Source organism: Helianthus annuus, chromosome 4 (assembly GCF_002127325.2).
Source record: "Helianthus annuus cultivar XRQ/B chromosome 4, HanXRQr2.0-SUNRISE, whole genome shotgun sequence".
Lineage (NCBI taxonomy): Eukaryota > Viridiplantae > Streptophyta > Magnoliopsida > Asterales > Asteraceae > Helianthus > Helianthus annuus.
In genome coordinates, this window is record NC_035436.2 from 141,888,607 (window position 1) to 141,903,182 (window position 14,576).

Sequence of the window (14,576 nt, forward strand, 5' to 3'; positions counted from 1 at the left end):
CATCGTCCTTCACAATTGGGATGTGACTATTCTTCTTTATAAATTCTTTATCATTTACCTAAAACAAATGTGAAAATAAATTAAAATATAATATAATTAAAAATTATATAAATACTAATTTATTAGTATGAAACGTGTATTGGAAAAAAAAAATACCTCCGTAATCTTCATCTTTTCTTTGAGCTTATTAATAATTGACTCATCATCAGTCAAGTTCGTGACAGAATACATTTCATCAAAGTTAGTAAGATTATAAGTTGTTATCTCAATTTTAAAGGCAAACTTCTTTCCAATCAAGTTGTTTAAATCCACGGGAAAGATTACTTTTTCAACAACCTATGAATCAAAATATTGTATGCAAAAGTTAATAAGAAATTTTTAGAAAATAGAATGAAAAAAAATACACAAAGGTAAAAAAATGATTTGTACATACAGGTGTTATATTTTCTTGAAACAATTGTTCAGCCGACTTGAGAACAACTTTTTCAATGATTTCATCAACCAGAGGATGAAATAATATTAGTGGAACATCATCACTGCTGTCTTCGACTTGAACTTTTATTTTGAATCTAATTAAATTAAATAGAATCATACATATATACAAATAGATTATTTTACAAAACATATAAATATTAAAGAAGAAAAAAATTATCATATTACCTTGGAACTGGATATATAACACTTTCGTCACAATTAGGGTTCTTGCACACATAGAAAAATTGTTCCTCCATACTCTGGGTGTCTATAAAATCTGTACCAGCCTCGATTAAACATTTAGGACACTCCATATAGTGCCAACCAAAATGCTTATCGATACCAGTAATAGTACCAAGTATAATAACAAATTGAGGCTGTATAAAATAAAATTTATGAAAATAGTTAATTTAAAGACAATGTTCATCTACTTTTGGCATTATAAATATATATACACACCTTCATAATTTGCCAAAGATCATATATATTCCTCAAAGGAGTATTCATGATAAATTCATCAGTTGACATCTACAATAATATAAACGAAAAGTTAATTTTGTATGTAGAAAATCAACTACTAAGTGACATTAATAAATTAATAAAGTTCTTGTATATTACAGTAAAAAAAAAAATTAAACTCATACCTTCTCAAATTCAATGACAAAAAAAGTTTTTCCTCTTCGAATGTATACATTTCTAACAACTATGAACATGTATTTATAAAAACGTTGTAATTTAGGAAGTTGTTTCATTTTAAATGTTATATTACGATTTAATTTTAAAATAAAGGTATATATATAAAAAATAAACAGATGATTGTATTTATTTTTGGATTTATGAATTTTATAGTTAATATATTTGTTTTTTTTAGAAATAGTTTGACTATTATGTTTTTGGAATGAATCGATGCCTAGATAATTAATACACTTAATTTAGAAAGTTTAAAACTATGTTAACAATTAACAATGTGTAACTAAATATTTTTACGCAAACTTAATAAATTCTAAGTTGAATTTAATAGACATAATATATTGCAAATAACCAAAATTTACAATTCTTATTAACTAAATTTACGGCCAGAATATAATTTTATGAAATCACTAACATATATATGCATATATTTAAATTATGATAAAAAAGTTTTAATTTTGGAAGTTGTTTAATCTAAAGTGATATGTAAATTGTTTTGGAATTACTGAAATTTCTTCCTGTAATTAATCCAAGAATATCAAATTCATATTAAATATTAATTAGGTATTCAAGACTATCAAATTTAAAATTGAAATAATGAAGTATGGATTTTATAACACATTAAACTATATTTTAGTATGCCTCATAAGTTTAAAACCTATATTATATTATAATAATTAACAAACTATAAAATTAACAAACTGTATTATAATAATATTCACGCTCGGATCCAGGTTTCATATAACCGACCCGGATAAGGAAAAATGATATAAAATTGTATTATTATTTTTTGTACAAAATCTTATAACACATATGTCTTCTGTATTTTCAGAGATTCTCTCCCACTTCCCAATAACCTCCATCTTCTTCATCGGTTAAACCATCTTCATCTTCTTCACGTAATCACAGATCATAAAGGTATCATTCAATAACTTAAATTCTGAATTTCGTTGTAGTGTTATTGTAAAATCTTGCAAACCATTGTTAAGTTTGATGTTCTCTTCTTCAATTGAGGAATTTCTTTTCTATTCATCTTTGTAGATCTATTTGTGACATTCGGCTGTTTATTAATGATATTAGTTGAACGTTATGTGTTATTTTTGATTTATTACGTTTAATATGATAAAAGACATGTTAAAGGTAACTTTAAAAACTTGTAATGTTGAATTTTGTTTACTATCTTTTGATTATATTTTGCAATCAATTTGTAGATTTTGATTTGGTTGTTCATGTAGGCCACAGTGTTTTTTATGTCTTACTTTGAAGACTTTTACTTATTACATGCGTTACAGAAGAGGATTATTTTGTATTAGACATATGGAATATGTTATATTTGTAAGTATATTTGCATTACAATTATTATATTCTGCAAGTTTATTGTATTAGGAAATAGTTTATAGATATGTTAATTTGATTATATTAGGCATCATCATCATTTTTGGATTATGATTATTGTGAAAATCATTATATTATGTGAATATGTTATTTAAATTATGTTCATTACATTCATTACATTTTTTATTCACCGGAAGACCTAATCCAATTACTTCATGTTTATTCAAACGCAGATAAGTATGACGTCTTTTTATAAAATATTTTCCTCCGACTCTTCAGAGTATCTAGTAAGATAATTAATCTTATAAGTACAAACGTTTTTTCCTCATTTATTTATGTTAACTCATGTTATTTTTTACAGGAAATACCAAATCAATATAGCAACAGATTCCTATTGAATGCTGAACCAAACAATCAAGCCATTATCAAATGTGTGAACGGTAAAGAATTTGAAGTTCTTTTCACTAAAAATAAAGATGAGTTTGTTTTCATGGATGGTTGGGAACATATTGTAGCCAAACTATCGTTTACGGACGGTTGTTTTCTGATGTTTAAACAAATTGACTTGTATTCGTACTTGTTAACACCCTTTACTAATATGCAAGACCATCCGATCTTCGGATCTAGTGTTCCTTTGTTTACCTTCATGTCGACCGAGAAAACGATAAGCAATGTTGAGTACTTCTGTCAACGCTTCACACAAGAGTCAAATGATAATTTGGTGAGTATACAAACAATATTTATTTATGGTTTTCAAAAAAAATTTTAGTTATTTCACCTTCATGAATATTATACGCAGATAATTCCTGTTGATTTCGTTGAAGATACAATACGTTTACCATCTATTAGCAAGTTAACATTCAAGGTCCATGTTAATTTGTGGGACAGTTTTGATGTGATGATTCAGAAAGACCGTAATCTTAAGGTGTATCTTCTCTACGATTCATGGGACAATGTTGTGTCTTACGTACCTATATACCCGGACTATTACGTTGTGATGAGGTACATTTTTAAACAAAATTTTCAGCTGATTGTTTATGACTTGAATGGTTGTGAGATTCTTGTGCCGAAGCGTGTATATACGATTGCTGCTGTAAACATACCTAAGCCAGGTACTTTAAATATTGAAACACAAGACACCGATGATGAAACAAATCATGAAAACAATGAGGATGAATCTGTTCAAGATTATAATGAATCAATGGATGATGATTCTGTTGACGTTTCATCCAACTTAACCAACTCTGATATCGATGGAATTTATAATGAGGAAGACGTTGAAGTTTCAGATTGTGAAGGAGATAAAAAGGGCGATCCGGACTACAATCCTATTGAGTTTGAATGGAAGTACGACAGGCATTTTGTAAGTTTAGTTATTGTTCATATTTTACAAATATTGAAATAGTCGAAAAACAAAAATTCTGTTTTTAGTATTTAATTTTGCAGTGTTATACCACTCATAATCTAATATTTTGTCTTAATTAATTATCTTAGCGTCTAAGTGCTGATCTTGCTGAAGCATCAAGAATTGACATGACTATGGAGATGTATGTACAAAACTTAGATGGAGTGGATACGTTGATTTCATTTCGTGGTGAGAAAAACGGTGGTGGTTTTCGATATGAGGCTTTGAAATGGCGTACTAAATTTACCAAACCAAATGGTATCAATCCTCCTGCTACATGCACGTTTGTTTATTGCCCAGTTCAAAATAAATTGATTTTGAAGAAGGTTGTCAAATAGTTCCTTTCAAACTTTGGAATTTTGTTGGTTGGCTACTTTAGGTTCATCTCATTTTGGGACTTTATCTTATAATGCTTTTTGAACGTATTAACATATGATGATGTAAACCTTTTTAGACTACTAAATGATATAAAACTTTTTTTGTGTTTTTACTGATACATGTTTAATGTTTAATAATTAAGTATTTACTAACTGTTATTTCAAGATGATTGTTGTTTATTCATTATAATCAATATATTAAAAAGGTTAGGTATTTGATGTATCCATTTGGACCTTCAATCAAATGTCAACAAATGAGACCATATAACCGATGATTATCTATATGTGGATAATAAATATATGATTTAATGATAAGATTGTACTAAATTAATATATGGAAATTTAATAAACAAACTCAAACAATCAAGGAATGTTTATAATAATATAGTACATTAAAAAAATGCATAAACTTTTGATAAAAAACATAATAATATACAAAATTATTTATTAGACTTAACATAAATGCGTGAAAACTTCTTTATAAACAACATTCGTCGTAGTCTCTGTGGGTTTACCTTCTTTATCTAGAATTAGGATCTTAACACCTTCTCTTGATTTAACTCTTGATAAGGCTACATATAACTGACCATGTGTAAAAACTGGCTCTTTTAAAAAAAGTCCAACCTTAGATAAAGACTGTCCTTGACTCTTATTGATTGTCATAGCAAAACACACAGCAACAGGAAACTGTCGTCGTTGAAAAGCAAAAGGTATTTTTTTGTCCGACGGTATCATGGTAATTCTTGGAATAAACGTTCTAGTTCCAACATTAGCACCTGATATAATTTCAGCTTCCATAACATGCTTCCCAAGAAATGTAACCTGCAACCTTGTACCATTACATAATCCATTTTGTTGGTCAATGTTCCTAAGAAGCATAATTGGAACACCGACTTTCAAAACCAGACGATGATTTGGTAAACCGGATATCTTTAACCCATTCAGAACATCAGGTGAATACAATTCTTGATGGAAGGAATCATTAACTTGTTCGGTTTGACATATACTATCAGAGCTTAGGTACTCTGTTGGTTCACCAGGAAACAACTCTAACAATCGATCATTGATTTCATGTACGACCTCATTTTTTGGTGTAAGAATGGCTCTTTCTGAAAAATAATCTCGATCCATATATCTTTGTAAAACGGATGGATATACAAATTGAATCAACCTTTCAATAGGATCCAAACAATCTCTGATTAGAAGATCAGAAGGTATTTGTACAGTTGCCACACCATCATTGTCGCCTCCTACTTTACCCTCACCAATATCGAGAAGCCATTTGGCAAATTTGTGCGTTTCCTCCAATCTAGATTTATCGGCACCAATAGTCAATCTCATGTTTTTGGTCAAAGTAAGTAACTTACATTGGGACCATATATAAGATGAACTCAACGAAGCGTTGACAATTTGTTGCCTACTTCCGTTTGGAATTACTGGAAGAATCTGTCTAAAGTCACCACCAAAGACGATTACTTTACCTCCAAATAAACAATCCGAATTAATATTGCTTTTGTCGATCAACACATCTTTAAATGTTCTATCTAAAGCTTCGACAGCATGTCTGTGTACCATAGGTGCTTCATCCCATATTATCAACCTAGTATGTTTAAGTAAGTAAGCTACATCACCATCAGGCCGTATGTGACACATAGAACTCTCATCTAAATTTATGGGAATGTGAAATCTAGAATGGGCTGTTCTACCTCTAGACATTAGTAAGGAAGCAATACCACTTGAAGCAACATTTAGAACAATCTGCTCTCTAGACCTAACGGATAAGGCTAACGTCCTCCACAAAAATGTCTTACCTGTGCCTCCATAGCCGTAAACAAAAAATACACCTCCTTTATCACCTTCAACGGCTGCCATTATTTGATTATAAACGGAGAGTTGTTCATCAGTTAGAGAAGATTTTAGAGTAAGTAACTCGCTATGCATTTGAGGAATATCGAAAGATAGTTCTTCGTCAACCAAGCGATTGTTTCCAACAGCAAATGAATCATAATCAGGATAAGGAATTGTTGGCCATCGTTTCAATGACGAACCATTTGTGATCAAGTATTTTTCAATTTCCACCAATGTTTGATTCTTCAATCTCTCATCCGAAATTACAAGTTCTGAAATAATAAAAATAAATATATATAAACAATATGAATAAAATGTACTGAATAATAATATGTGTAATATATTAAAAAGATACCTTTGTTTTTTGTCGCTTTTCTTCTGTTATATAAAATGTCATCACCCAAGTATTTCCATGTTTGTTCAAATACATATTCGGGTCTTGATAACGTGTTTGACAAAAGCAAAGTAACGAATAGTGCACGAGTAGAACGACCATCTTGCACAAAACTGGCTTCTTTGATAGCTTCAATATATTCCATGTCATCATCCAACAAACCCATAGCGTAACACGCATCTCTGAAAGTTGGAAACAACTGACCATCAACCGTTCTAATTTCTTCAAATGATCTTGGTCCTTTTACTTTGTTTAACAGAATTCTAAGAAAATACGGTTCACCCAGTGCAGGGGACACCGAATGAATGCGTCCGAGCTGTAACAGTTTTCTTTTACGTGGTGCCCATCGTCTATCTTTTAATTTCCAACAGAATTTAGTAGGAAACTCAACATAAGTAAGTTTGCGGGCTTCTTCATCGTTTATGTTCATCTCAAACCACTTTAGAAAAATCGAAGACGAGACTGATGGCTTTTCCAAAACAACCTCTATATCGTCTTCAGCTCCAAACACAACATGTTGTTGACCTTCAAGATGAAAAGGAAGTCTCATAACTGGAGGAAACCTGTAGTGAACTTCATTTGCAAATATCCTCCATGAAGCTTCACAGGTGGAAACATACCTACAATCATAATAGGCTTTGATCTCATCCTTTGCCTTTTCTTCATTTTCTATACCATCTCTGTTTGACACGACAAGCGAAGCTCTGTCTGCACCTTTATTAATGTACTTAAACAGATATTTGATAGAACCAGCTTGATTGCACCATTCAACATTAATGTGGGCCTGGTATCTTTTTAAAAGAACAGGACTATAAGGAACAACACTTCTGTTGTCTAATTGAACTTTAGACTTTATAATAGTGTTACCATTGTCTCTTCTTCTATATACAGGGAAACCATCAGCATCTGTGGTTGTTTCCGGGTTGAATTTTTTTGGATAATTCTTTGAGCATCTACTATCAACCATACAAGGACAATTTGGATTTGCATTCCCACATGGACCATGAATCATAAATTCGGATACAATGGCATAGAGGCTAGGATCTTCCATTTTGTCCGGTATCTCAGCAGAAACAAATTTGTCTAAATGATCAATGGACAGAAGTTTGGATTCCGGTTTCAAGAAAATGCAAATGTGAGCATGAGGCAATCCACGTTTTTGAAATTCAACAGTATAAACGGCTACAATAAAAATAACGATATTCAAAAGATTGTAAAACATAAAATTATAAATATTTTTGGTGTTATAATAATGATATTAAAAAAATATTTATACCTGCGCTTAGTTCTCCAAATATTTTTTTGTCCTTCAGATCCTTTGTAATTGAATCTAGCTTTATCTTAAACAATCGACACAAAATGTCTGGTCTATCCTCAGGGTTGATTGAAGTATCTCGAAGATATCGTTTAATCTCTGGCCACTTCGGATTACATGTAACCGTAATAAAAAAATCCGGATATCCAAACCATTTACATATAGCCATAGCATCAAGATAGTTTTGCTGCATGTACCGAGAACCACCGGTAAAAGATGATGGTAAGACTACCCGTATACCGGTATTAGATAAATCATTTGTTCCTTGATTGTTCAACTTTTGGAGATTCTCATATGTTTCAGACCTAAGATGTTTCTGCTGAAATCGGATATAATTAAGCCTTTCACTCTCAATCATGGTGTATGCATCTACTAAAAATTGTTGGAACAGTCTCCGAGCATTTAAAATTAGAGAAAAAGAAGTTGATCTATCCTGAATTCTATAAGCAAAGAATTCTCTCATTGTACATTTGGGTCTAATTTTTTTTAAGGTCCGTACACCGTCCCTATGTGGAATGTCTATTCTATATCCGTCATCACCATTGGGAAAAAGGATTGGATACTGAAGAGCTAAATACGATGGATGAAGTTCACTAATTCGTTGAAGACCGTCAGTGTGCGACTCAACAACAATATCACGATGATCAATTATTCGTTCGAGATCACCAACAATCAATGCAGCAACTTCTGAAGTTGAGGGCAAATTGTAAGTACGACCATCAAGATCTCTTTTGTAAATGAGACGAAGCTTAAAGTTTTCATTAGGATTGTCATTCAAGTGTGTGACAACTCGAACTTTAGACTTGCTTGATGTATCGTTACGTGTTTATGTGACATTTTGAGCTAATGAATATTACGTGATTTATGAGATGTCGTTATGTGTATTGTGTAATATACGTTGTATGTTAATTGAACCGAACCCAAACTGCACACGATAACAGGTCACACAAGCCTTTGGGCTTTACACCTTACATTCGGTCCATTAGGTAACCGAGTGGGCTCGGCCCACTCCCCACTCGCAACCACTATACCAAAACTAAGGGTCTTGTTTTCCTCTCATTTGTTACAACACAAGAATACACACACATAACCCTAGCTCCTCTATCTCGTCTCTCTCTCTCTCTCGGCCTGTTTAGGAACCGACGGCACAAGGCCACCCGATCACCCTCTTGTTCGGATCACATCTCGTTACTTGTAACCGGTTAGTATGTTTGTTTGAATTCATGTTAGATTATATGTGATGCCATGATTGCTATCGTTCTGTTATGCGATGTAACTAGGGTGTATGTTAGTAAAATTGATTGGTTGTTGATGTTGGATGCGAGTACTTGTGATAGTGATGTTTGTTAATCGGCCGGACAGGTTATATAATCGGATTTGTTGTTGATGATGTTAATGATAATGTCTTGTTGATTTGGCTATGCAATTCGAGTTAACGTTCATGAAATCGGATCATAATGTGATTGAGTGTTAGGAATATTGTTATTGTTCATAAGTGGGATTATTAGGGTTCATAAGAATTGATGATTTATTTTCCCTGTTTGATCGATGAATTCTTGAATGGCAAACTGTTAGTTGATAATTGATTTTTGGAAACTGTCAACGATGATTGAATTGCCTAAATGAATTGCATGAAATCAGGAAAGTCGTTACACTCACGGTTGCGACTCGGATTGCGAGTCGGAACCCCACTCGAGACCAAACCGCACGAACCGCAACCACGGTTGCGAGTCAGATTACGACTCGTAACCAGACCATGATGAACCGAGACCACCCATTGCGACTCGTAACCAGTCATTGCGACTCGTATCCAGCCGTTACGACTCGAGATCCTCGTTGCGACTCGTAACCCCGTTGCGAGTCGAGACCACCGTTGCACATTCACTGTCTTGGGCCTTCACTGTCACGGGCCCAATGATTTGATATGTGGGCTGATTATTAATGGACTTGCATGTGTTTGCTATTTGGGCCGATTGAGAATCTGAACTGTTTAGTTATTGGGCTGCTTATGTCATTGGGCCGAGTATGTTTGGACTTAGAACAATTGGATCCTCACATGCTATGTCTTATCTGCTTACGTGCGTACATGTTTGCCATGATTATACGTGACTACTATATACGTGTTATATACGAACCTGACTCGTATAATAACCATGATAGGACGTGAGTGACCATTTACTTGCTACTTGTACTTTCTGTGTATCTGCCGAGCAAACCAAGGTGAGTTCACACAGCCAAGGCATGGGATTCCCGGGTTGGGAATTGGGTTGGATATGATGGATATGGAATGATTACTCGTACTTACGCATATACCAGACTATAGACCACCGTCCTCAGGTTAGTCAGGACACGTTACGTAAAGCCTACGTAACCCAGTATATTTGCCATATGTCTCCCGGGTCGGGAGGACACGTTGCGTAAAGCCTACGTAACCCTATACCATTCACTGGCTTCCAGGTCGGAAGGCCACGCTGCGTAAAGCCTACGTAGCCCCCACGCGTACCACTGTCCTCGGGGAAGGGCACGTCACGTAAAGCCTACGTGACCCTGTACGTTTTCCTGTTCACGGTGAAGAAGAACACATGGTCGGAAGTTAGTCTAGTAAGTACCGTTGATGAGAAGCCCTCATTAACCAGTATGAATATGGGAAACCCCCACCTTTAGTACACACTAGTATGGGAAGCCCCCACTAGCTATACTTATGCATGTTATGAACTTACTTTCTGTGAACTCGCTCAACTAGTTTGTTGATTATTTGCTGCATGCCTTGCAGGACCTTAGGTACATTATGGAGCTTGCACAGGGAGGAGCAGGTCGTTGTGGGCAGATGGATCATGATCATTATTGAACTTATAACTTAATTTGGGTTTACTTTATGTTGCTTCCGCTATTAAAACGATGTTTGGTTTTGGAACATCAATCATGTCATGATGATTTACATTATTTACTTTTATATTAAATGCTATGTTTGATATGATTGATGGCTTGATCCTGGTCAGTCACGCTCCCAAGCGGTGGTACTCCGCGGGTGGATTTTGGGGGTGTGACAAAGTGGTTTCTTGCCATTCTATAACTTTTAACCAACTCATTATTACGATCCAAGAAGTCTTTTATAAACTTAATTAGATGAATATCTATATGCTTTAAATTCCCATCCGACTTATTCGTAGAATCACTGTTAAAAAAAAGGTATCAAGTAAATACAAAATAATATGTAACATATAAATATTTGTATATTTAAAAGACTAAATGCATAAATATTTTGGTATGATATTACCTGAACAGTCTTTTCCGGTTTGAAACTTCGTTATCAGTATCATAAATATAAAGCTGAGAAAACTTTGGATCTTTTCCAGGTGCAGGTACCAAACCACCTAATGTATGAAAATTCTGTCCACTTATACGAAATACATAAGGTGCTTTACCACTATTGATGTTCGAATCAACTTTTCCACCCATTGATGTGAAAGAGAACATAGAATTGTATCGACGGATATTTTTTAGAAAATACTTGCTGTTTTCATTACAATTTACAAATAGATCCTTGTATATTGAAGGAGGCTCTTTCAATTCTGGAAGCTCAACTTTTCCATAACCACAACATAAGTAATAAGTTAATTTACCAAATGTAATTCTCCCTTTTCCACCTTCATCAGACCATAATAATGAGTCACACATCTCACATTTAAGGCTTTGATTACCATGATCCAAGTAATCTGAAAGCATCAAATTTATTGACCAATAAATAATAAATTAATTAATAACGTTTATTAAAGTACAAAGATTTCTAGTTTTATTATTACCTTTGGATACACCTTTAAAAGGGTCTTGAATGCAATGTAACCCTTGATTCTCATCATCAGAAGTAAGATCTACCATTGGAATAGGTTCGATAACGCGTTTTTTAGGTAGAATCTTTTGTTTACCAGATTTAAGCTTTGTCAACGAAGAAGCTTGAATAAAGTTGCTATTCTGTGTAACAATGTTTGAGAGCACAGAAGATGGATAACTGGTAGAAGTAGGGGTTAATTGGTTATCCAAATTAAGTGTACCTGTAAAAGACACATATAAAAAATACTACCATAAATTAGGATTATATCTTTACATATATGCAGATTTACATAAACCCATTTTTGACAATACGTACCGTTTGTTATGCAACTTAAAGGTGTTGTTGTGGTTAAAGATTTCACACTATGAAGGGTGTGGAAAGTATTAGATGATGAAGGAATATTAGGATTATAATTCTCTTGGTTGATGAAGTTGGATCTTTTAACAACTTTAGATGAGCCTCTACCACGCGGAACATTATTTTGTTTATTTGAAGTTTTCCGCCTACCATCGAGATAAAGCTTGCGCATTTTCCTTCTATGAGCGGCAAGTAATGCTGAAATTTAGATATATTTAGATTCTATATAATTCATATTAATTTATATATAGTCTAATAATATACAAAAAAAAAATAAACAAAAGTGTTTCAATTATTTTTTGGTCATAACACATTACGCTAAGTCTAAACATACCATTTGAGTTATGAGATAATGGAACTGCTTCATTTATACCTAAAATAGTAAATATATAAATAATTTGTAACTACAATACACAATAGATGAAAATATATAACAAAATCATTTTAGAAAATATAAAATACCGATGGATGATTCAGTTGTCGTCCTGAATGAGATACCTTATTGAATTGCTCAAAAAAACATAACAAATTAGAAATAGATTTTAAATGTACATTAAAAAAATAATGTAAAATTGTATAATGTAAAATGTAAAATATTACCATTGGTGATATTTGACAAAGGTAATCTTCTAACGGTACCTAAATTATTATTTCATAACAAACAGTTACAACCATATAAATTTAATATGCTAATTCTATAACTGTTAACGACATACTAAACATAAAAATAACTTACTACTCGATGATTCTCCAAATGAAGAAGAACATATAATCGGTGTACTTTCTAATCTTCTCTTATTCGACATTTTCTATATTAAATAATCCAAAAAAAAAAAACAAATATATAAGTCTTATTTTAATTATTAGTATAATAAATAAAAAAGAAAAATAGGCAACATATCATAGCCGTTGTATATACCTATAACATCAAATCAATATATATTTTAATTGAAGAAAATGATGACAATGTATAAGACACAATTCTCAACACAATTACCAAACCAAACTCATCTTCATCTACGGCAAGGGTTTTCATCCTCCATTTCATCTACTACCTCGAAGATAATCAAAGGGTTTCGACCGACTGGTTTAATTTCAAACAAAAAGGTACGATTTGCATCTTCGATTATCATCATCATTTAGAAATTTCGAAGTCTAACAACTTTATTAAATCGATTTATATGTTAAAGTGTAATAGAGTATGAACAGGGTAATAATTTGAAACTCCAAATCAGTAATATTATTAGCTTTCATGTTTGAAGTATCTAAGGATTAGGGTGTTGATGAAATTTACCTGTGATCTTCATTAAAAAAAGGATAAAGATTAGGTAAGAAAACACATTTACAATATAAGGAATGTGGAAAGAAATGTGGAAACAAAAGTTCATATTTTGAAGAAATATTCATAATTTTTTGTTTAGGTATACATATTATATTGAAATACTTTGATTAGTAACTAAATAAAGTTCGTTTCTTAGATACTCATAATAGTGGTTTAAACAAAATAACAGATGGATGGATGAAATACTTTGATTAGTAAGTAAATAAATTTTTGTGTCATATATATTCTAAAGTCATAAGATACAAATGATATAAAAAAGTAATATGAAATAATAAGTTTGATACGTTGCAGTTTTGAAGATGGTTTTATCATTTGTTCAACGGATGGATGAACCTAAAGACATGTCATTGGTATGAGTACTTTGAGTATCTAAGTTGATTAAATAAAATGTTGTGAACATTACAGTCCATATTTAACTTTTTTGTTTATGTATAATATGACATTGTTAATGAAGGTGGTACCTGTTGAATTTGTTAAAAAAAATGGGGACAAGACTGGCAACATATGAACATAGAGGTTCATCATGAAGACGGTAGACATTGGATGGTAAGACTTAGACACATGGATAGCCTACCAGTATTAACCGATGGTTGGAGGGCCGTTGTTAATCATCTTCATTTGGCAAAAAACACTTGGTTGCTCTTTAAAAGCATTGGAGACAAAAAATTGGAGGTCTATCCTTTCCTAAACGATGTGTGTGGTCAAACTTACATAACAATGAACAACTACACAAAATTGGGTCTTACGGTAAGCGTATTTTTTGTAAAAACTTGGTTAGTAACACATATATTACTAATTATATTTTATACTATATTATATTAACTTGCAGGTAATTCCAGAAGAGTTTATTACCATGTTTTACAAAAACCATGAGTTAAACGGAAATTACAAAGTATACGCAGGTGGTAAGTACTGGGATGTGATGGCAGGAAAACTTCATGTAACATATGCTTTTACAGAAGGATGGTCGAAACTGTGTGAGAGTCTGAAAATTATGAATGGTGACACAATGACGTTTGAGAAGGTTGATAATGTTGTATTTCAGTTGAGGGTATTCAGGAATGGCGTTGAAGTTGAATTGGGTTTTAAAGAAGAATCAGAAGACAGTGATTCTTGTGAGCTTATATCCCGACAGACATTCCAAGAAAGTGTTTATTTTGTAAGTATCTTTTATTACAGAAATATCATTTAAGTAACAAAGATTACT

At 32.5% G+C, this 14,576-nt stretch overlaps 2 protein-coding genes across 2 annotated transcripts; one reads left to right on the forward strand and one right to left on the reverse strand.

Annotated features, from left to right (window-relative positions):
• Positions 1-2,738: 2,738 nt before the first annotated feature.
• Positions 2,739-4,278, forward strand: LOC118491553. Its single transcript, XM_035989411.1, has 4 exons — positions 2,739-2,786; positions 2,861-3,220; positions 3,299-3,862; positions 3,994-4,278. The coding sequence occupies exons 1-4, from the start codon at positions 2,739-2,741 to the stop codon at positions 4,240-4,242; spliced, it is 1,221 nt and encodes a 406-aa protein (XP_035845304.1). The 3' UTR covers positions 4,243-4,278.
• A 456-nt stretch (positions 4,279-4,734) lies between these two features.
• Positions 4,735-13,075, reverse strand: LOC110933454. The gene is made up of 10 exons (XM_022176674.1): positions 13,025-13,075; positions 12,764-12,836; positions 12,628-12,666; positions 11,986-12,225; positions 11,642-11,890; positions 11,116-11,554; positions 10,902-11,013; positions 7,800-8,586; positions 6,485-7,705; positions 4,735-6,401 (listed from the first exon to the last, which is right to left on the reverse strand). Exons 1-10 carry the CDS (start codon positions 13,073-13,075, stop codon positions 4,735-4,737), a joined length of 4,878 nt encoding a protein of 1,625 aa, XP_022032366.1.
• Positions 13,076-14,576: the final 1,501 nt, after the last annotated feature.

Excerpts from the sequence above, each read along its gene's own strand:
- LOC110933454 (XM_022176674.1), bottom strand. The coding sequence starts at position 13,075 with ATGAAATGGAGGATGAAAACCCTTGCCGTAGATGAAGATGAGTTTGGT. Across the intron at positions 12,226-12,627 it reads TTTGTCAAATATCACCAATG|CATTACTTGCCGCTCATAGA; the intron begins GTAATATTTTAC and ends TCTAAATTTCAG. Across the intron at positions 11,014-11,115 it reads AACCGGAAAAGACTGTTCAG|TGATTCTACGAATAAGTCGG; the intron begins GTAATATCATAC and ends TTTTTTTAACAG.
- LOC118491553 (XM_035989411.1), top strand. The coding sequence starts at position 2,739 with ATGACGTCTTTTTATAAAATATTTTCCTCCGACTCTTCAGAGTATCTA. Across the intron at positions 2,787-2,860 it reads CCGACTCTTCAGAGTATCTA|GAAATACCAAATCAATATAG; the intron begins GTAAGATAATTA and ends TATTTTTTACAG. Across the intron at positions 3,221-3,298 it reads AAGAGTCAAATGATAATTTG|ATAATTCCTGTTGATTTCGT; the intron begins GTGAGTATACAA and ends TATTATACGCAG.